The 24,094-nt window shown below is 40.4% G+C and overlaps 1 protein-coding gene across 1 annotated transcript in view; it reads right to left on the bottom strand.

Moving 5' to 3' along the window:
- Positions 1–24,094, bottom strand: part of vwa5b2 (von Willebrand factor A domain containing 5B2) — a 149,928-nt gene that overhangs the window by 84,059 nt on the left and 41,775 nt on the right. Inside the window, exons 4-9 of the mRNA XM_017496114.3 lie at positions 15,226–15,451; positions 10,956–11,113; positions 7,245–7,376; positions 5,364–5,488; positions 4,917–5,093; positions 4,686–4,796 (exon numbers count right to left, since the gene is read on the bottom strand). Coding sequence (XP_017351603.1) covers positions 4,686–4,796; positions 4,917–5,093; positions 5,364–5,488; positions 7,245–7,376; positions 10,956–11,113; positions 15,226–15,451 — 929 coding nt within the window. The remainder of the gene's footprint in view (positions 1–4,685; positions 4,797–4,916; positions 5,094–5,363; positions 5,489–7,244; positions 7,377–10,955; positions 11,114–15,225; positions 15,452–24,094) is intronic.

Raw genomic sequence — 24,094 nt, 5'->3', positions numbered from 1 at the left:
TTGCTATGCTGATGACACCCAGCTCTATTTGTCCTTCCAGCCAAATTATCCATCTGTCTCTGCACGAATCTCTGCTTGCCTGTCTGACATCTGGATGAGGGAACACCACCTTAAGCTCAACTTGGCAAAATCTGAGCTTCTCGTCATCCCAGCCTCACCTTCAATCAATCACAACCTCACTGTATGGCTCGGCTCTTAAGACTCTACTGTCTAATGTTTGAATTTTAGAACGGTAATATCATCTCAAATTGAACACTAGCGTTTTTTTTTTTTTATTAACCGGAAGTATAAGCCGCTTCCTAGTCAACGGCACATGACATCACACGCACGTAATGTGATGGCGCTAGCCTTAGCAGATACTCAGAGTCACTAAAAATGACTTTCTTCAGTTTACCGTTTATGTCACCTTTACCTTTTATTCCCAACATGACCTCAGTCACCATCAGAAGGAGGCGAAATCATCACGTGAATGAGGAAGAAAGTGTGCGACCTCTAAGTCCTCTAAGGCAGGGAAGCATTTATATTAAACACCGCCGAGAAGATTTATAAACATTATAAAGCAGAGTTTGTGCAGCACGAAAGCATGGCAGTGATGTGGTTGCGAGTTGCTTAAAAGGTTTAATTTAATTCCAGTTTATTGTCATTATATGTTGTATTTGCACGCTTACAGTGTAACTTCTGTTCTTTTTTTTATAACGGAAGTGATGTATTAGTAACGAGGCCATGTTGCTCCTCACGCATGGTGATACACAGTGTAGCAAGAGTAAGATCTGTTATATCAAATTAAAACACTATTATCAAAAATAAACACAAGTAAAATAATATTGAGTAACAGAAACCACAAGGTGCAGTGAAAGTGAGTTTTTATTATTAATTTAGGAATGTAGTTTAATTCTATGTTTTTTCTGCATCCATAAACAATAATGCATAAATACTCTCTCTCTCTCTCTCTCTCTCTCTCTCTCTCTCTCTATATATATATATATATATATATATATATATATATATATATATATATATATATATATATATAATTTATTTATTTACTTTACATTCATATTATATGTAAGTACTTATGCATTATTTTTTTATATGGATGCACAAAAAACACAGAATTAAACTACAGTCCTAAATTAATAATGTATATTCTTGTGTGTGTGTGTGTGTGTGTGTGTGTGTGTGTGTGTGTGTGTGTGTCTGTGTGTATGTGTTGGTTTCTTTTCTGTTTTGGACAAACTGTTGTGTAAATTTTTAGTCTGAATTTATATTTGTAACACCCAGTTTGTGGATTTTATTTTAAATAAACAAAAAAATATATACTGAAAGTTTGCCCCCATACGATTACTCTATTAGCCTTGGAGGGGGGATCAGCCAAGTAATTGATTATGAAAATAATCGTTAGTTGCAGCCCTACTGCACACTAACTGTCCCTCAGTGGTGGAATGAATTTCCAGCCTCAATCCGGACAGCAGAATCTGTCACTATCCTCCAAAAACAGCTAAAGACCAACCTCTTCCGTGAACACCTAATTAACCCCTAAAATGCCAACCCCACATCATTCTAAAAAATAATACCCCAAAAAACACCTACTCGGGCACTTACACCTCTACTCTGCGCACTTTGCTTTTCTAGAACTCAATTAAAAGATCTTGTATGGTAGCGCAACTTCTCAGCTTGATATTTACATTTACATTTATTCACTTAGCAGACGCTTTTATCCAAAGCGACTAACAAATGTGAAAAATACAAGCAAAGCGATATATCTAGCAGAGAACAATACAAGTAATGCTACCATACAAGATCCATTAATTGAGTTCCAGAGGAAGCAAAGTGCACAGAGTAGAGGTGGAAAGTGCAAATATATATAAGGGTTTTTATTATTATTATTATTATTATTATTATTATTATTATTATTATTTATTTTATTTTTTTTTTCATTTATGAGTTGGTTAGGTGTTCACGGAAGAGGTGGGTCTTTAGCTATTTTTTGATGATGGTGAGAGATTCTGCGGTCCGGAATGAGATTGGAAGTTCATTCCACCACTGAGGAACAGTTAGTGTGAAGGTTCTGGAAAGGGACCTTGCGCCATGCTGAGTGGGAAATACTAAACGTCAGTCGCTAATCGATCGCAGATTCCGTGAAGGAATGTAGGTGTAGGTGAGCATCAAGGCCTTCAATTTGATGCGGGCAGCTACAGGAAGCCAGTGGAGGGAGATTAAGAGGGGTGTGACATGGGTTCTCTTGGGCTGGTTGAAGATGAGGCACGCTGCAGCATTCTGAATCATCTGAAGGGTTTGATGGAGCTGGCTGTGAGGCCTGAAAGCAGTGAGTTGCAGTAGTCCAATTTAGAGATAACAAGAGCCTGGACTAGTATCTGTGTAGCCTGTTCGGTGAGGTAGGGTCGGATTTTCTTGATGTTGTACAGGATGAACCTACAGGACCTTGCAGTTGTTGAGATGTGGTCTGTAAAGGTCAAACTGTCATCAAGAATTACCCCAAGGTTCCTGGTCATCCTGGTTGGCATGAGTGTGAGTGAGCTGAGCCGTACAGTGAGGTTGTGGTTGATTGAGGGACAGGCTGGGATGACGAGAAGCTCAGATTTTGCCAGGTTAAGCTTAAGATGGTGTTCCCTCATCCAGACCAAGATGTCCGACAGGCAAGCAGAGATGCGTGCAGAGACGGATGGATCGTCAGGCTGGAAGGACAAATAGAGCTGGGTGTCATCAGCATAGCAATGATATGAGAAGCCATGAGAATCACCTGCCCTAGAGATGGAGTGTAGATAGAAAAGAACTGACGCCAGAACTGACCCCTGTGGAACGCCAGTTGTGAGTTGCTGAGTTTCAGAAATACCTCCCCTCCATGATACCTTGAAGGATCTGTCAGAGAGATCGGATTCCACCCAGTTCAGAACAGTTCCAGTGATGCCCAGGCTGGAGAGATAGTGATATATAACGTTGCTTGTATTTCCTCATTTGTAAGTGCTTTGGATAAAAGCATCTGCTAAATGAATAAATGTATATGTAAATCAAGTTTGGAAAAGTAGTCGGAAGCTTGGTGATGGAGACGTTGAAGTCGCACGACCGTGATGTAGTTCGTTTATAGCATATGGTTAACTTTTAATTTCTGGCAATTGTATTTAGGATTCAAACTTCTTAAAAGTTGTGTTCATTTGTGAAAATTATCTTGATGGACAAAACATGTTAGTATTGTAAACTTTTGTTGATCACATAGCTTATTTTTTGCAATAATCCAAAAGTCTGTGGGAAAATCCTATTGGGTTTTTGCCGAGGGAACCAGTGTGATGCTAACTTCCGGGTTCCGGTACAAAATGACATGCACCACTCTACTGGGTGTTTTGGCTGCGTCTTTCTTCCTGTAATTGCCTTTTCTGCATAGGCCTGAATTGTTTTCATTTGGTTGCATACGGTTATATTTGATTGCATATTTTCATTTGGTTGATGCCATTTTTATTTTTACTTATCCTATATTTTGGGTACAATTTTATTTATATTTTGCTTCTACGAGATGATGCACTTTAAGGACCAGTTTAATTTGATGCAAAGATTTGTACATTAGGAGGAATATAGCACAACTTGGAGGTGAAAGCAGCGGCCTGTTTATTTAAACGTGAAAGTGCAATAAAAATATGTTGTCCCTAATAATCGTGAAAAATAATCATGATCGCAATATTGGTCAAAATAAGCATGATGATCATTTTGGCCATAATCGTGCAGCCCTAGAGGTAACCTTCCCCATTTACCACACAGTGCATGAGGAGGTCCTTGAAGATCATAAAAGACACCAGCCACCTGAACCACAAATTGCTCATGTTGGTTAGATTCAGAGACAGTTTGATTTCCATAGGTCATGAGACTGTTGAAAAGCAGTACAATGTAATAGCCGGATATTAAACTGCATAGCACATATCTCTGTAATTTTGTCTTTCACCTTTTATACTTCTTTATCCTGGTTAAACTGTATAAATGTGACCAAGTGTGATGTGACAAAGTACAAAGTCTGAAAAGGTCATACAAACAAATATTTTACCTTGTGTATGTGTGTGCAGCCTTATGTACAAGCCATCAGTACATCCAGCAATGTTTAGATTCATTTAATAGCTGCAGATATCTAGGGTGGTTCCTTTTTGTATGCAAAAGTTTTGAACAGTACTGTCAAAGCCAGATTTGCTTTGACTAATACATGATGCAAAATGTCAAACAGGTCACCATATGGCCGGATGTGTCTTTAACCCTGGAGCAGCTAAAACCTGATACTGCACTGCCATGGCAACCTGCTATAGCAACAAGGACACAGACTCTTATCAGCATGAAAGGTGGCCTGCACATAAATGACCACCACCACCACACACACACACACACACACACACACACACACACACACACACACACACACCACAACACTCAGTAGTCAAAGCATGAGGTAAACTCTAAAGTGTCTTTAGGTTTGTCAGTAAATAGTATGTGCTCCCAGTGACTGCTTTGCATGGAGGACTTGGTGGCTAATAAACAAACCAAATTTAATAAACAAACCTATCACTAATATTCAAATGCTCCTATTTATCTAAACTTTGCAGAGGGCAGTTTCAAACAGCCCTCTGCTACAGCTCTAGCAATGCCAATCTCCTGTAACTATGGTATAAATGGAAAAAGTGAGCACTTACATCAGTGCAGGGCTTGCTGGAGGTAAATAGAGGCTTTACGACAGAGCCAAAGCCAGCAATGTTTACCATTGCGCTACTAGGAAGGCTCTTAATGGCCACCAGCATACCTTCCTATTTGAGAGAGGTGAGGAATAGTAGAGATTACTTCAGTTTCAAGGTTAGAAAACATGTACAACAGCCAGATTTATAAGTAAGTCAGTCTTCAATGAAAGAGAGAGATTTAATCTGCACCTTGATCTTGCTGATGCTGTGTTGCGTCATGTTCCCACTGCAGTTGATGAGGAACAGAAGCTCTCGATTGGCCTGCTGCAGCTCCACAGGCTCAGATAGCAAATCCGGACAAAAATTCAACATCAGCACTGGGTTATTCAGCACATCCTTGTGGTAACGCTTTCTAACAAACTCCAGCTGATGATCAACAACAGTTGTTAATGGCTACACCAGATCCAGGTTCATATCAGTAATTCAAATGACCTTACGGAGCAATATTCTAAAAGCTGTGAACAGGAATCAGTTAGAAAAAAATATAGGGTCAACAAGTTTTTATTTCTCTTATATACAAAAACGTAGCTTTTATAAATTATTGTACTGACCTCTCTGATGTCAAGACACAACACAAGAAAACATTGAAATAAGAGAAGATTATTAACATAGGCAACACCAAAGGAACTATCTTACTTTTTTCCCAGGTTCTGCTTCTTTATGTACATAACGAATGAAGTCACGGCGGGCACTGACTTGCTGCTCATACTGGCTGAAGGTAAGCCGCCCTCTCTCCAATATGACCAATGGGCTGTGAGGCTCTGTTAATAACATCAACATTATTTCATTTAAAATATGATCAAATTGAGTCTTGGATTTGTTCAACTATGCTTCCTGACTCAACATACTGCTCCTAGATAATCAAATACACAAAAGTTCTGGACATTCCAACATCCTCGTCAAGAATCAAAAATTTAATTAGGAGTAGAATTCATGGTATCTGTGGCGACAGGCTGGCGGCTGGCGCACAAAAGGGAAAGAGCGCTCCTCCCATGACTGTGCTGAAGAGACAGCTCCACTTCAGCACCACCGATGTTTTGGACAGCCGGAGAGCGCGTGGCTGTGGGGCGGGGCCGCCGACACACACACACAGCTGGCGGCTGATGATCAGTGCGGCCGCTCTCCACCATACAGAGTATAAAAGGGCCATCCTCCACTAGAAAAGGGAGGGAGGGCTCCCAAGGCATGCATGCTAATTTGTTGTGTGTTTCTTGCAGAGGATTCCGACGCAACAGAAGATTCCGCCCCCTGGCTGCACCCACGGCGTTGCCTGACTGCAGAACGGGATCCCAGCCACCCGGGAAACCCCAGCACAGCCCCGGCAGCCCCGCGGACAACTGAGCACTTCACTTCACAGCATCACCTTTGCACCCACACACTCAAGGACTTTAAATAAACTCTCCATGTTTGACACTTAAACGGCCTCCTGTGTGTCTGTGCTCTGCCCACCGCTGGCTAGGTTCCCTACATATCATAACTGCATAACCTGCATAACTGTGTGGACACATGTCTGGAACTGAGTTGTCTAATCAATGGGAGAGAGCAATAAAGGAGCAGCTGGAAGTGCCCGGGGGAGAGAGAGAGATACACATGTGTTTTATGTTTGAGCTACGTTTATGTTTTACGTTCTGTTTGAGTTCTGTTTATTATTAAATTTTATGTTCAGCCAGTTCCTGCGTCCACCTTGCCTATCTTTAAAGTTTGTTACATTGGTGCCGAAACCTGGGAAGGAAGAGGGACATGCTGTTGGAGATCCCTCGCCATGGTGGGAGGATCGTGGTGCCAAGGAAGAGTGAGGCTGTGGTTTTGGAACAGTTGCTGGGGTAGACAGGAGTCGCAGCCGTCTCCTGGGAGGTGGAGGAACTGCTGCCGTCCGCCTAAAAGGGGAGGAGCAGTTGCCATCCGCCAGGGGATGGAGGACCGGCTGCCATTCACCAGGGAGGAGAAGGTTTGCCTGCGTCTGCCTGAAAAGGGAAGGAGCCATAGCCATCTGTCAGGAAGTCCAGTTCCATCACCCAGCATCGTGGGGGATCAATTCCCAGCTGGCTGAGGACCAGATGACAGTGTGTCTGGGGACTGGAGAACCAATTTTTTTCCCCTCTCTCTCCACTCTCTCCCTGGCCGGAGGCCTGAATCTGGCTGCGGAGGAGTGTGACAAGGAGGAGGGAGGGGCCAGGCTGTGAGGATGCATGCCTGGCACTGAATTGTCAAATCAGTGGGAGAGAGTGATAAAGGAGCAGCTGGAAGCGCCAGGGGGAGGGAGAGAGATGCATGTGCAATGTTTGTGTTTTCTGTTATGTTTGAGTTCTGTTTAACATTAAAATTTATGATTGAGTTTAGTCGGTTCCCACCTCTTCCTTGCCCATCTTTGAAGGTTGTTACAATTGTTAATACAGATAACAACTTGTATGTTGTAAATTGTACACTGTAAACATTTACAAAAACATTTGGTGATGTAATTATTTATACTGTATATTTATAGTGTAACTATATAAGATTCTAGGTGGCCTCCCTCACCACTCAGGTGCAGGATGATTTCCAAGTGCCTGTCATACAAGTGCTCCTCCGCAAGGGTTATGTAGGTAGCAGAGGCAGATTGAGCATTGGGGTCTGCATCCGCCCGCAGTGCATGGGTCGGGCTCTCTAGACCTGAATAGAACCAGACAGGAAGGGGTGGAGAGACAGCCAAGTAGAAACAGTTAGCTAACAGTGAAGACACATATAGTAGATGAAGATCAGTAAGGTGGATGCGGGTACAGATAAGTAAGGATGGATACAGACAGATAATGATAGACATGTGGGAGTGGACATACAGTAGATAAATTAATTACTGACCTCTACTGACGTTGATGTCAGCTGCTGATATGAATGGATTGATTTTCAGTTGTATTATAAACCTTGAAAGTCAATAACTTTCACAATATACGTTTAAGAATCAGGACAGAGGAAAGCTTTATATAGAGTCAGTTTATGATTTTACATTAGATTAAGACAAGGTCAGGTGTAGGTGTGGGTGATAAGTGAGTCTGATATGCTGGACCGTGTCAGTTCACACCTCTAGTGGAAGGAATGTCGGACAGATTGAGGTTCCCTCATCAGCCGATTTAAAGTTGATCATTTGTATTTTTCACATTAGTATATATCCTGGTCATGTGTAGTGTCAATCTAACACATATTTGAACAAAAATGGTATGATTGATGAACACTGTGGTGATTTCATTAGCAACATACAAGTTCAGGCAATTGTAAAATCAGGCATTTGAATATGATGGAGCAATCTATGTCAGCATACTGACATTATTCATTCAGGAAACAAAGGTAAGTAAATGTAGCAGTACCAGGAACAAAAGAAGACAGAAGACTCTGCTGGGGAGGACCATGGAAGTCAAGACATCAGCATGAGCCAAATGCTATTAGCAGAAATGCAACAGCCCACTGAAGGACATAGCTCTTGCATACAGAGACAGACAATGATGCGCTATCAGCGGCTGTGTCTCATTTTTTGAACTTGCAGGCACTTCAGAAAATAATGCTGGTAGCTCCACATTGAAGCACAGTATCAGTCTAAAAAGGAGGAGAACAGTACAGCAGTGGCAATAAATGCACTATAGGCTGGTATGGATGTCTAGGCATAATTTAAGCTGGATCTTTCACCCAATAAGGCTGGACAACTGCCTAATACAATTTGTGGTACATCCACCCAAGTGACTAGGCTATTCCACAATATACTGAAGTCATGTTTAAAAGTGTGTTGAATCTGCAACTTGATAAAAACATACCGGCTGCAGTGACTGTTGCAGAAACCTTATGCTTGAAATCAGTCTCTCTAATAGAGAGACCAGTCACCTTACTAGTTCTATAGGATAATGAAGCTTTGCGTGTAAACCTGCACTCCGTATAGCCTGTTTATAGAAGGGATGCATCTGTATATACCACCTGGCTAATATTGTGTAGGTCCCCTTGTGCCACTGAAACAGCTCGTCGAGGCAGGGACTCCACAAGACCTCTGAAGTTGTGCAGTGGTATCTGGCACCAGAATGGTAGCAGCGGATCCTTTAAGTCCTGTAAGTTGCGAGGTGTGGGCCTCCATGGATCAAACTTGTTTGTCCAGCACATCCCACAGATACTCAATTGGCCTGAGATCTGTGGAATTTGGAGGCAAAGATAACACCTTGAACGGTTTGTCATGTTCCTCAAACCATTCCTGAACAATTTTTGCAGTGTGGCAGGGTGCAATATCCTACTTAATGAGGCCATTGCCATTAGAGAATACCCTTGCCATGAGGGGGTGTATTTGGTCAGCAAAAATGTTTCAGCAATTTCTGCTACAGTAGCTATTATGTGGAATTGGAGCAGACAGGCTAGCCTTAGCTCCCCATGCACATCACTGAGACTTGGGTGCCCATGAGCCTATCACCGGTTCACTGGTTGTCCTTCCTTGGACCACTTTTGGTAGGATATTGGTGTCATGTCCACCATGGACAATTCCTCCCACCATCAGAGAGCACCCTTGCTCATTTTTTTAAAATTCTTTTTTTGTTGTCTACTCCATTTTTTTCAGGCACCTTAAGGAGGGGGCATGTCATGTCCAACCTGGGTAATTCCTCCCCTGGCCACCAAAGAGCACCCTCATTCATTTTTAAAAAATATTACTTTGTTGTCTGCTTCATTTGCTTCTTTGATTGCGCACACATGTTTTGTGTTTCCGAATTAGTCACCCTATTTAAGTTATGAAGCATGCTGCTGTTATGTGTTTGTTGCTACTTGCACCTTGAATAGCTTTTGTTTTCATCTTCAGATTTCTTACTTTGTCCAATTGTAGTCTTGTTGTAGCTTTTGACTGTGTACGAGCTAAATTACCTTTACCCCTCACAGAATCCCACACATTCTTTTGTTCTAGGAGAGCAGGTGCTGTTGCGAGTTCCCAAATGGAACAAACATCTAGGAGAGCCTAAATATGAGGGTCCGTATGAGGTTGTAGCTGTTACTAGAACCGCAGTTATGACCTCAGAAGGACCAATCTGGAGACATGCAAGTTGGTTAAAAGCTGTTAACAAATGAGCTCTGTCCATTCTTCTTTTCTTCCACCTGTTCTCTATGACAGGTTGCCCAGTCGGGAATGTACCTGTACCCCTGACGAAGTCTGAGCGTTGGTGAACGTGTCTACAAAGGAAGAAAGTCCTGACCTGCTGGCTGACCTGATTCACATTTTACACATATACATATTGTTTTTTCTGTATTAGCTCTCATCACAAAACCATTAACATGTTTTTACGTTGTTGTCTTTTTCTATTTCTGTTATTGATGTTAACCTATGACTTTAGAGTGTTTAGTTTGGGTTATTCTGCGCTACGTTAGAATAAAAGAGGGCAATGAAAGGAAATTCTCTTATATCATGTATTTTCTTATATTATGAACTGCTGTCAAATACCTATGATGAATGTATTCATTTAATTACCTCTTTGAATAAGCTGATCAACTGCCATCCCTTATTATAGCTGACACATGTATTTTCTATATCTTGAAAAGACTTATTTTCGTAGTGTGTTGTGTGTTTTGTCTAAATCCGTCTAGCTCCTGCACCAGTAGAAACCGCCCATGCACTGCTTCTTATCAATGTGTATAAATACTCCTGTTCTAGATGAAATAAACTGGATGTCTCTGTGAACAGCAATGTGTCAGCGTGTTCATTTAGACTCCAGAGGTGCCTGAACGCTCTGCGGTAAATCACACTTTCTCGCTTATAGCACAGAACTAAGAGTTAAAAGAAATAAAAGGCTGTAAGGCTGACGGAGGGCTGAAGGACATAATCTGAGATTCCTTTAAATCTAATAGTTCCATTTTGTCTTTTGTTTGTTAATTTTGATTGTTTTTCAGTAAATCACTCTTCAATTGCATCCAACTCCCTGGGATCACATGACAATGGGAACTTATGTGCCATATTCTGATTGTTTTACACTTTATTTACTCTATTCACTTTCTATATTAGGTGAATTGCCATAAAAATGTTTATGTTGTACTATATGTGATATCTAATATGATGATACAGTTTTGCTACCCATCCCTAGGATGAAGAAAATTGTCTCCAAACCTTCCAGTCATGGTACTGGATTGTTCTGCATTTGAGTTTCCTCTGTCAGGCAATCCCATTTGATAGCGGTAGCTCAGCAAAAAGTCATAAAACTGGATGATGTGGGCTGCTAAATGCAATGCGAATTAGAATGTTACCTGCAAGTAGACAGGCCCCTCGAACCAGCAGCTGGAAGTTGAGCTCATAAGGGGCGAGGTTGGTTGCAGGGCTAGAGAATACTGAGTGAACACAATGCTCATTCATTTCCAGCATCTTCTCCTGCTTACCAGAAACACCCCCAAAACACGTTGTTGCACTTCAGTGCAGGTGGGAGAAAAAGATGAAAAAAAAGAGAGAGCTATTGTTATTGAGGATACCTGAAAATCCTATTATCATGTTTTTATGCTAACCACTTAGATCTCTAACTTAGCGCTCTTTTTTGGTTTATTTGTCTTTATTTAATTTTTTGCAAAAATGAGTTATGGATCATAGTAGGTGCTAAAGTTCAGTGTTTTATGTTTTCACCCCTGGTATCTATTGGATCATGAGAATTACTATCAAACTTCTTTTTTCCACTGATTCATTGGCTAAAGACACACCCTTTTTTGCTCCATCCATGTTTATTATTCAAACACTGAAAAGTCCAGTGACCTGAAATTGACTGGTGTGCCATACAGAGAGTATTCTACAGGTGATTGCTTTAAGACTACACAGGAAGCCCGACTACACAGGAAGCCCAGCTTCCCCTAAAATGTAATTCATATGTGCCAATGAAATGTTTACAAAAGTGTCTATATTGTTCATCAATCTGAGTGGAATTCAACATTTTAGCGAATATCTCTCTGCTCTATTGCACTGTTTGTTCATTAAACTCAAATTCTTTTCAGCAGACAGTGTAACCAGTGTGAAAATCTCCTTTGAAGACCCTGACGTGCACTAACAGACACCCATTGAAGCCTCTGCTTCAACTGGGGTCTGTTAGGTATTACTGTATTCACAGTTTTAATAGGATGAAATGTAAATGCTCACTGGACAGCGAGCTTTCAAAATGTCATTTTGAGTCCCGTCCAGACGCATCACTTTGTTGGGAGTGAATGGTGTGTGGGCAGGTGAGTTTTGCACAGAAAAACATCTCAACATTTACTGGACAGTGCACGCTTTGCTTATCCAACCTGAATGCATGGCTTCTCTTTATGATGCTTGGTAGACCTCTCAAAGGGTCAGAACCTCATAACCAGCATATCGGTACATCATTAATGAACATATCTGACATGTCAAACTTAAACACATCAACACCATTTGGAATCAGTTTGAGGCTGCTGTATGTCTAATTTGTAAATATTGCAAATAAACTGTAAGTATAAAGTTCTATTTGATTATTTGCATTAATTGACCAACACTGCTAAACTGATTTAGGAAAAAAAAACTTTGTTTATGCTCTTTTAACAGGAGAGACTAAACATTAAACAAGAGTGCAGACAGATATATATATATATATATATATATATATATATATATATATATATATATATAAAATATATATATATATATATATATATAATATATATATATATAAATATATATATATTTATATAATATATATATATAAATATATATATATAAATATATATATATATATATATATATATATATATATATATATATATATACAGTATCTCTCAAAAGTGAGTACACCCCTTAAATTTTTGTAAATGTTTGATTATATCTTTAATTTGACAACACTGAAGAAATGACACTTTGCTACAATGTAAAGTAGTGAGTGTACAGCTTGTGTAACACTGTAAATTTGCTGTCCCCTCAAAATAACTCAACACACAGCCATTAATGTCTAAACCGATCCTCAGAGAGTTCTTTGCCATGAGGTGCCATGTTGAACTTCCAATGACCAGTATGAGGGAATGTGAGAGCGATGACACCAAATGTAACACACCTGCTCCCCATTCACACCTGAGACCTTGTAACACTAACAAGTCACATGACACCAGGGAGGGAAAATAGCTAATTGGGCCCGATTTGGACATTTTCACATAGGGGTGTACTCACTTTTGTCGCCAGCCGGTTTAGACATTAATGGCTGTGTGTTGTGTTATTTTGAGGGGACAGCAAATTTACACTGTTACACAAGCTGTACACTCACTACTTTACATTGTAGCAAAGTGTCATTTCTTCAGTGTTGTCACATGAAAAGATATAATCAAATATTTACAAAAATGTGAGGGGTGTGCTCACTTTTGTATGATACTGTTTATATATACATTTATATATATAATATACAGTCATGTGAAAAAATAAATACACACCATGGAAATTGTTGGCTTCTTTGACATATTTGGACAAGCCAATATTTGATCATCTTTCAAACAGTGCCTATTAATAAAGTTGGTATACTTGAACAAAACCACAAGGAAAGATAGCTTTTCAGTCAGTTATTCAACCGAAATATCAATAGATGTGATATCCTTCTGTGGAAAAAGTAAGTCCACCCTTGGCCTCAGAAGCTAATACTGACCCCTTTAGTAGAATTAACATCTTTTAAGCATTTTGCATAATTGTCCACCAGTTTCTGACATCGGCTTGCTGTAATTTTTGACCACTCTTCTATGCAATATTCTTTCAGTTACAAGATGTTTGAGAGTGTTCTTGCATGTACTGCCAGTTTCAAATCCCCACACAACATTTCACTGGTATTCAAATCTAGGCTTTGACTAGGCCATTCCATTACCCTTCATTTCTTCTTTTTGAGCCATTCCTTGGTGGATTTGCTAGTGTGCTTAGGATCATTATCCTGTTGAAAGGTCCACTTTCAGTTCAACTTCCACTATTGGACATATGGCCTCACATTATCTTCTGTAGCAAACTGTAGTCTTGCTCTAATGTTCTTTTTAGACAGCAAAGGCTTTTTCCTGGCACTCCTCACATCTCTTTCTGATTGTAGTCTTTCACTTGCGAGACTTACTAGCAGATCCTGTGATGAAATTTTGGGGTTCTTGGAGACTTGTTTTTGCATCAGACGGTTTGCTCTTGCTCTGAATTTGCTGGGACGGCCAGTCATGGACAAATTGGCAGTCTTTTGAAATCTGCCCAACTTGTATATTATTTTCTTTACAGTGGAATGGTGTACTTCAAATAATTTGGAGATCTTTTTAAATCCCTAGCCAGACTCATAAGCATCCACAACCTTTTTTCTGAAGGCCTTATAGAACTCTTTAGATCTTGATATGATAACACCACACACCTCAATAACAAAGGGAACACCAGAAACTAGATATGAGAGATTTCATGTTCCACCTGCACTCCCTAAACAGGTTCTAATCACTGGCACCCAATCTTGAACAACTGATTCTAATTTTATGGATCTGAAGGTGTGATAAATGTAGGGGTGTACTTACTTTTTCCATGTGACATCTGTTTTTTATTCATTGAAATTGTGAAACTTACTACAAAATGTCCATTTTAAGTGTCATTGTATCAACTTTATTAATAGGCACTGTTTGAAAGAGGATCAAATGCTTGCTTGTCCAAATATGTAATAAAAAATATAAATAAAATAAAAAAGCCAAGAATTTCCATGGAGTGTACTAATCTTTTCTGTATTATCTATCTATCTCTATATACATACATACATACATACATACACACACACTCAGCAAATAAAAAGTTGTGCTTCCCCTATTTAATAACCATCAGCCGCTAATGTTGTATTCCTGCTATTTGCCTAGTGTTCCTAGGGATCTACTATGATACTGATCAGAATAAAGCAGTTACTGAAGATGAATGAATGAATGAAACACAGATGACAAATATAATTGTGTCTGGTGTGCGTTAGTGCTGGCATGAAATTAATGAGTAAGTTCAACTTTTTTTTATAACATAGGCTTGTGGTTTGCCTGCCCGAGGCTGTGCATCCAGGACCATGATGTCTCTTGTACACAACTGTTGTCACAAACTGTATTAGTTACAAATTAGTATGAAGTTCCCACATATACAGTTTTTTTTTTTTTATTATGTATGTTATGGTCTGTTTTTTTATTGTTAATTATTTTACTAGTCTTCTTATTATACTTGTTATAATTATTGATGATACTGATTATTTAACTGCAAATCACTTTTTTCAATTACACTAAGATTTACACATACTGCATCTAATGTGAGTTTAATTATATAAATATGCTAAGGATAAAATGGGTGAATAAGGAAACCGCTGCTGAAACTCTTTTTAGTTTTGTGGTATGCAACTTTGATGAATAATGGTCATTGTGGAAAAAAAAAGATTTCCGAATGGTCATACCTAATAGAACTTATTAATTAGTGTTAAAGCTGTTATGTCGCCATAATCGCTTATTCACACATATTTAGTTTAACAACTAAAATAATAAAAAAAAACACTACAAATAAGTAAACCTTCACCTTGTTTCATTTGATCTACATCCATTTTCACCTTTGGCAGGTTGCAGCCTAGCTCTTACTATGGGTGTAAGCACTGTAGGGTAGATCAGATGTATCGCTCCATTTTCTAAAGTGGAGAGTTCCAAGGTGGTACTAATGACAATAGACACCACCTCCATGGGAGCAATGATCCCTGTTCCTGTGATGAAGTTGGTCCTCTCGAGATCCTCATCCAGCAGAAGATGACCTGAATACAGGCTCACAAAGAGAGCAAGATGCAAAATATGTAACTGGTCCACAATTCAAAGTAATTCAAATCCAAAAAATGTATATTCTACTTGGATTTTTAAAAAACTAAATACTGTGTGTGTGTGTTTATAGCCTAGATATCTCACTATTGATGGGCTCTGTGTGTTTATATTTACACACGTCTATTAGGGCTTAAACAATATAAAATGTTTGTCATCAATAGAGGTGGAAAAAGCACATAGCACACTGAATTGTGTAAAAGTAGTACTACTGTTGTAATAATTCACTTGAGTAAAAGTTAACATAATTGTTCAAAATGAATTGCTCAGATATAGACATTTTTGGATTAGTTGTGTTAATTGTATACATGTAAAAAAGTAATTTGTAAAGTAATTACTCAAGCAGTTTTTCACCAGACATCTTATTTACGATTTCTTTAGTCATTTTCTTGATCAAGAACACAGGAATGTCAATCTAAGCTGTACAATAGTTGTGTTTTGGGAGGTTGCACTGGGAGATCAAGTGCTCATAACTGTCTTATATTTCTCCCTCTCAGCATGCACTGTGGCTCTCTATGCCTCTCAGCAGTCTTGTTTTATTGTGATCACCATGCATGTGCTTTTTGTTATCATCTGAATCCTGTCTCTGCCTGTCTTGTCATTGGTCTGTCTGAACGTGACTGATGCCTCATGCCCTCATAGCTCAGTCTGCTACAGAGTCTTAAGATGCCTCCATGTCTCAAGTCTGAGCCTTGTTTACAGGTTCTTTGTAATTGTTATGGGGATGAACTCGGTACAATGTGGAGGACAGTACCAAGCAGATCCCACTTAACCAAATGGATAAATGGTGGAAAATAAATAACTAGATTACGAATCTAGAACGGGCAAGGAGGGGCACTTACTGGCCAACACACAACCTAAAAAAATGACAGACATAGCAGGACATGAACTGGAAAGCTAGAGTGCTGTGCTCCAGTGCGCTAACCACTACACTACTACAGAACTAAAGTCCAGTAAGCCATGCCCCCTCTCTCTCACCATGCTGCTATAACATTCCATCAATGTTTTAGTTATACCCATTTGATATTCTAGCACTGTATGACAGACTAGAGCACCAACAAATTTCCACTTTATGGAACATTCTCTTTTCCACCTGCTGCCCTCACTAAGGATGTCGCTCCACTTCCCTGCTACACTCAGGACGTCACCACCGCTCACTGTCCCAAAAAGCAAAAGGTGCCCAGGTGCAAACGGAAGTTCTAATGTGTTTTTGCCTCTACATGTTTGAACTAAGCTCCTAGAACACCACATAGAGACACACAGCCACCCCAGACTTTTGTCTGAGCACAAAAAATGGGTGGTTCAGGAAGAACTCCAGACCATGCTTGTTATGGGGGCAAACACAGCAGACTCACAACAAACCCATAGAAGTATGTGGTTGCATTCTCCTGACTTCTCTCTCTCATTTGTTTTGCAGAAAGATGTCTCGGACAGGGTTTTGCCCCAGGTAGTGGTGTGTGAAGTGAAAAAGCCGGTACTGCACGTTCAAGAAGTGCCTGGCCATCAAGTGAGCAGTCTCTGATTCTAGTCCCTCTGATACAGTCTATTAAGATGTGCCTGTTGGGATGTCATTTCTTTTGTACCATTCTCTGCTGTATTGACTTCACTGTATGGTTTCCTCTCTTTCAGGTGGTGGGGAGTTTTTTTTTTTTTTGGGGGGGGGTTCTTTAGGAGTGGATGAGTTGGCTTCCTGGCCTGAGTCGGTGTGAATGAAGGGTGAATTTGGGGGAGAATGAGAGGCAATTAAAGAGCGCTGCCGTATGTTTATTATTAATGGGACTGTATCTATATCCTGTGTTTCTTTGCAGTGAGCACTGAGTGTCAGAATGAGGAAGGTGATAGTGAGCTACAGAGTGCATAAACTATATGGCAAAAAGTCTGTGGACACCTGACCATTACACCCATATATGCTTTGTGAACATACCATTCCAGATTCGGTCCCCACTTTGCTGTTATACAGTGCTGTGAGAAAGTATTTGCTCTAACCTGATTTCTTCTGTTTTTGTGTATACAGTTGCAATCAGAATTATTCAACCCCCATTGCAAATCAGGTTTACGGTCAAAATTGACAGACTTTCAGCTGTTTTCAATGAACAAATCAAACAAAAGCAACTGAATAGTTCAACACAACGAATGCTTCAAGTGGTTTCCCCAAATTCAACTGAAAATGCAACTTATAACGACTTCTTCAGTTTCAAAATTATTCAACCCTTTCATGGCAAGCAACTTTAATACTTAGTAGCACACTCTTTTGCTTTTATAAGCTTGTGCAAATGAGGTACATAGCCAGAATACAGCTTCTGGCAGTGTTCCTGAGGAATATTAGCCCATTCCTCATGACTAATGGCCTCCAGTTCAGTAATATTATTGGGTTGCATGCTGCAACCGCCTTCATCAAATCCAGAGGTTTTCTATGGGGTTCAAGTCAGGTGACTGTGATGGCCCTGTAGAATCTTCCAGGACTTCTTCTGCAACCAAACCTTGGTGGAATTTTAGGTATGCTCGAGATTATTGTCCTGTTGGAAGGTCAAATGACGCCTAGGCTTCAGCTTCCTCACAGATGGCATGATGTTTTCTATCAGGATTTCCTGTTACTTCAATGAATCCATCTTGCCTTTCACATGCTGCAGATTTTCAGTGCCAGAGGATGCAAAGCAGTCCCAGAGCATCATCAAGACACCACCATGCTTGACTGTGGACAGAGTGTTCTTTCTTCTTCCTCCAGACATACTGCTGATCCATCGTGCGGCGAAGTTCCATTTTTGTATCATTGTTCCACAGAACAGAAACCCAAAACTTCTGTGGCTTATTTATATGATTTTGAGCCGAATTTTCTTGTTCTTTTTAGTCATTAAATGCCTTCTGCATTTAGTATGCACCATACTGGGCTCACTGAAACCTCACTGGCTGTTGCCACCATGTCTTGCTACAGGTCTTTTGCAGTCACTTGAGAGTTTTTCACAATCTGCCTTCTCAGAAATCTGTTTTCAACCGTTGATAGCTTCCTTTTTCTTCCCCCTCCAGGTATTTCATGTATTTATTCCCCCTAGCCAGTTCAGGTATTTCATGTGTTCCAGCTCAAGAATACCTGGTGCAACTAATGAAGTCCTTGATGAGTTGCATCAGGTGTGCTTGAGAAAACACATGCTTTTGTGTTGTTCTGAGGGATTCTATTCAGGGGGTTGAATAATTTTGAAACTGGAGAAGTCATTCTAAGTTGCATTTTGGGAAACCACTTGAAGCATTCATTGTAATGAACTATTTCAATTGCTTTTGTTTGATTTCTTCATCGCAAACAGCTTAAAATCTGTAAATTTTGACAATAAACCTGATTTTCAACTGGGGTTGAATAATATGATTGCAACTATATCTCATACTATCAGGTCAACTCCATTTCCAACTCCAACTCCCAGAATATACCGCGCCTACAAACATGGCTGCCATTGACTACAACTCCCAACCCTGCACACCGAAATGCTCTTAGTCGCTGGAGTTTTAATCAATCACAGTTTTGCCTATTTTACACACACACACACACACACACACACACACACACACACACACACACACACACACACACACACACACACCACCCTTTATAAGAAGATTTTCCAAAGTGACACTCAGCAGTACCTACCCTAACTTACCAAGTCTTTTGTTTATGCTCTGGGTTTTTTTTTTTTTTTTAAATAAATATAATTTAAAAAAACTCTGTGATTGTTTCTCGTTTTTTTGCTCTCTGGTTTGCATTGATATCCTGTTTGCTGGTCACCTGCCCCTTAGCCTGCCTTGTCCTTGCCTTATGTGTTGGATTTGTTTGCTGGATTTTATTAAAATTTGAACAAATTTAATTAAAAACCTGTTTCAACTGCATTTGCATCTGTGTCAGCCTCTCATATTGTGACATGTGAGAGAATTTGTTATTCTTTATTTGTTTTATGTGTACTTGCAATAGCAGAGAGATACTATGCAAGGTCATGCCATGTAGATTAGCACAGGATGTTTCTTGTGCTCTCCTCGGTGGGAGAAAAACATGTTTTTGTCTTTGAGTGTCTGCACACCGGTTGAGACCTTGAAACCACTCTTCTTTCTCATGACTCGCAGATGTCCAGCACCCTTTATCTTAAAACTTATACAGGGCATGTGGGAGAGAAGTGCTCCAGAGCACTCTCATTATTCTACCCTGCTTCTTCTATGCTTTATTAACCATCTTTGTGAAATAAACCCTTTTCACCTCAGAGGATGAGTCTGCAAGTGTTGTCTATTTCCCACAACATTTTGGCGTCCGCTGGGTGGGCTGCGCAAGTCTTTCAGCTTTTCTGGACAACAAGCAGATCGGAGGATGCACGTGGAAAAGTTTCACCCTGAAGTCCGTGTTGACACAGGCGGGTTTGCCCTTTATTATGCAGAGTGAAAGACCGATGCTGCCTTACCACTGACTGGTAGATCAAGAAACAGCCTTAAGGTAAATTAGAATTTAAGTCATTGTGTATTGCTGTCTGTGTGGAAGGGAGGCAATGATATAAGAAATGTGTGTATTACATTGAGAAAAGTATTAGTGTGTATAGTAGTAGTATGAGCGATTTCTTATAAGAAGTTCCGGGAACTTTGCCTCCACGATGGCGGTGTAATTGTGTGTTTCCCATGATCACAAGGTACAAAACTGGGATATATACTGATGGGTGTATGTATATAGAGAGAGATAATAATGGTAAAAATATTTGCTAATGGAAAGAGTCCGTTTTGAGCAATAAATAAGTAAAGAGTACTTATTAAGAGGCGCAGTATTTTTGCGACGGTTTATTATCAGAGAAGTGGCATGCCCCATTGACTCATTCCATCATACCAGTGGTACATGATACATTTTGCAAACTTAATGCACAAGTAAATTTTGCTAGATAAATTTGAAAAGGGAAGAGAAACTGTAAGTAACTGTAACCAACTTGCTGTATGTGGACTGGCCCTCACAGGTATATTCCTTTCACATTCTTAAAATTTATTCTCTTAAATTTATATTTCAAATGATTAAATGAATGTCTAGGGATCTTCCACACATTCTGCATTTTTCAGTACCCCATTACTGGGATTATCATTTCCTTGGGTGGGAATTTTATCGATTTAGATTGCTGCATACTACTAATAGTCCCCGAGTACCTGAATTTTACCCGTTCACAACCACAGCGTTGAGACAGGCAATTCAGGGCGGGGAGAAAATTAAGATCTGTTGTCTAAAGTTTTATTTTAATGGTCATCATTCTGTCAATCATTCTGTGGAACTGAGTATTTTTGAATACAGGCAAGGGCGGGTGCACATAGTGCATGCATGAGAGCACATATTCATTTGCCTTTTCTAGTGTATTAAATTGGTTAAACTTCTAAAGTTATAGAAAGTGTAAATATGGGTAAAGCAAGTAGCAAGGAACATCCTGTACTGCATGCTATCGTATGTACAGGTTGTTCATATGTTGGTTCAAATATCACGTTTATGCGAGTAAACTATGGAGAAAGGTGCTTGAACCAATATGATGCGTGGGTCAAAGAATGTAGTTTTCCAGAGAAAGGGAGTTTCAGCCCCTTAACCTGGAAGCAAAGGAAAGAGAGATCCCTAAAACAAAGAAGGAAGCAAAATTTTTAGCAGATGCCATTTGGCGAATGGCAAGCTGAGGCACACAAAAGAGAGAAAAAATGTCAGGCAGGGCCCTCATCTGTTTCTCAGCGTGTGAAATTACAGAAACCCGATCCTGACCTGGACTCCGGCCCTCCACGCCGACCACAGCCAGAAAGGCAGGAGAAACCTGCAGCTGCAGTGGCCCTACCACTTGGAGATGCAACCCAGCATGACTTACTCAATTCAATTCAATTCAATTCAATTTTATTTGTATAGCGCTTTTTACAATAGACATTGTCTCAAAGCAGCTTTACAGAAATATCAACATGGTATACAGATATTAAAGGTGTGAATTTATCCCAACTGAGCAAGCCACTGAGTGGCGACGGTGGCAAGGAAAAACTCCCTAAGATGTTTTAAGAGGAAGAAACCTTGAGAGGAACCCGACTCAGAAGGGAACCCATCCTCATCTGGGTAACAACAGATATTGTGAAAAAGTTCATTATGGATTTATATGAAGTCTGTATGGTGTTAAGAGCAGCCGTAGTCCCAGCAGTCTGGAATTAAAGAAGATTTGAGCTCCATCCAGAGGCAGAAAGGATCTGGATCTCTAGTATCTCCATAAATTCGTGTGGGGCTCGGCAAAAGGAGAGAGGGAGAAAAAAGATAATTATGACTGCGAAGTAGTAGAACAGAATCTAGTCAGGGTAGGCTTGAGTAAACAAATATGTTTTAAGCTTAGACTTAAACACTAAGACTGTGTCTGAGTCCCGAACACTAATAGGAAGACTGTTCCATAACTGTGGGGCTCTATAAGAGAAAGCTCTTCCCCCTGCTGTAGCCTTCACTATTCGAGGTACCGTCAGATAGCCTGCATCTTTTGATCTAAGTAGGCGTGGCGGATCATATAAAACCAAAAGGTCGCTTAGATATTGTGGCGCGAGACCATTTAGTGCTTTATAGGTTAATAAAAGTATTTTATAATTAATGCGAGATTTTACTGGGAGCCAATGCAGTATTGATAATATCGGTGTGATATGGTCGTATCTTCTAGTTCTAGTTAGGACTCTAGCAGCTGCATTCTGGACTAATTGGAGCTTATTTATATTCCTACTGGAACATCCAGACAGTATGGCATTACAGTAATCTAATCTAGAGGTGACGAATGCATGAACTAGTATTTCCGCATCATGTAGTGACAATATGTTTCTTATTTTAGAAATATTTCTGAGATGAAAGAAGGCTATCCTAGTAATATTATCTACATGAGCATCAAATGATAGGCTGGAGTCAATAATCACTCCAAGGTCTTTAACTGCTGTACATGATGAAACAGAAAGACCATCCAGAGTAACCATGTGATCAGAAAGAATACTTCTAGCTACACGTGGGCCTAATAAAAGTATTTCTGTTTTATCAGAATTAAGTAGAAGGAAGTTAATTAACATCCAATGTCTAATGTCCTTTACACAATCCTCAACTTTACTAAGCTTCTGTCTGTCCTCTGGCTTCGCTGAAACATACAACTGTGTATCATCAGCATAACAGTGGAAGCTAATTCCATGTTTACGAATAATTTGACCTAGGGGTAGCATATATAAAGTAAAGAGCAGTGGGCCTAAAACAGAACCCTGTGGAACTCCAAAAGTAACCTCAGTACGCATGGAGAATTCACCATTTACATCTACGAACTTACTCTATCCAGATTTGACTACACTGGGCCAGGAACCTCCACCATGCTACGGGAAACCTGCCTTCTCCTCATCGGTGGCGTCACACATGAGGTCCCACATGAAGTGGCCACCAGCACCATTGCCGGAGAGTTTCACCCCACGAAGGCAGTCGGAAAAGGAACAGTGCATGCTGTGATAAGCGACCCAATGCTAGAAGTGGCTGGTGACTGAGGCCCTATGCTAGTTCACAAACAGTGGACATTGGAGGACATTCACAGCGGCATGATACATCTGCTGGCGCTTCGCGACATGGGAGGACGTATATTTGGGGATGAACTTGTAATCTTTTGCAGAGAGTTCAGACCCCCCACTCATGACTGGGCTAAGATTTCATGTGGATTCCCTGAAGGTGATGTCCGCCTGGCTAACCCACAGTGGAATGACGCAGTTAATGCAGGATACAGAGCAGAGATCACGGCGCTCCAGCAGAGGCTGATGGACACTTTCCCTGTGCGAATGGACATGACAAAAATAGCGATGTGTAAACAAGAAGACTCAGAGACTGTGTCACAGAATCTGTCCAGACTCACAGGGGTCCATGACGCAAACTCAGGCCTGGTCAGCGACCCACGCGCTGGCAGATGGACAGACAGCTATAACAGCATGGGAAGCACACCTCAGAAACAGCTTTATGAGCGGCATGAAACCGAAAGTTGCTGCTGTAGTCAAAGGTCAATGCATCACTTGGGACACTGGAAATCTCACAAGTCGACAAGTACACGATTCATGCAGAGAAGCTCCTACGAGACACAGGACACAGAAAGGCTGAGAAGAGGGGAAAAGACCTCCACACAGCCACCCTTACCATGATGCATGCTGTCAGCATGCAGCCTCAGCAGACACAAAAACCGGGAGGCAGAGGAAGGGGAGTGGCTTGGAGAGGAAAACCGAGAGGTTGTGGGCGAGGAAGACCAGGCAGTAAGGGTTACGGACTTGGTTTCATTTGCTACAACTGTGGAAAACCAGGACATTTGGCAAGAAACTGTCCAGAGCAGAGCCATGACACAGAAGCCAACTAAAGGGGCGGAGGGCAGGGAAGGAGAGGAGTTTGAGAACCGAGGAGGTAACACATGACACCCAAAGTATCAAGTAGCTCACAAAGAACATGCATACACCTACATCCAGTATTAATCAAGTATAATGCCTCTCGTTTTACACAGTTACCATGCATACCTCTTATAACGAATAGGCAAAGTCTTACATTTCTAGTAGACTCTGGAGCAACATATTCAGTGATGAAG

This window comes from Ictalurus punctatus, chromosome 20, assembly GCF_001660625.3.
Source record: "Ictalurus punctatus breed USDA103 chromosome 20, Coco_2.0, whole genome shotgun sequence".
Classification (NCBI taxonomy): Eukaryota; Metazoa; Chordata; class Actinopteri; order Siluriformes; family Ictaluridae; genus Ictalurus; species Ictalurus punctatus.
The sequence above is the reverse complement of the archived record's forward strand: the minus strand, read 5'-3'. Positions and strand labels throughout refer to the sequence as shown.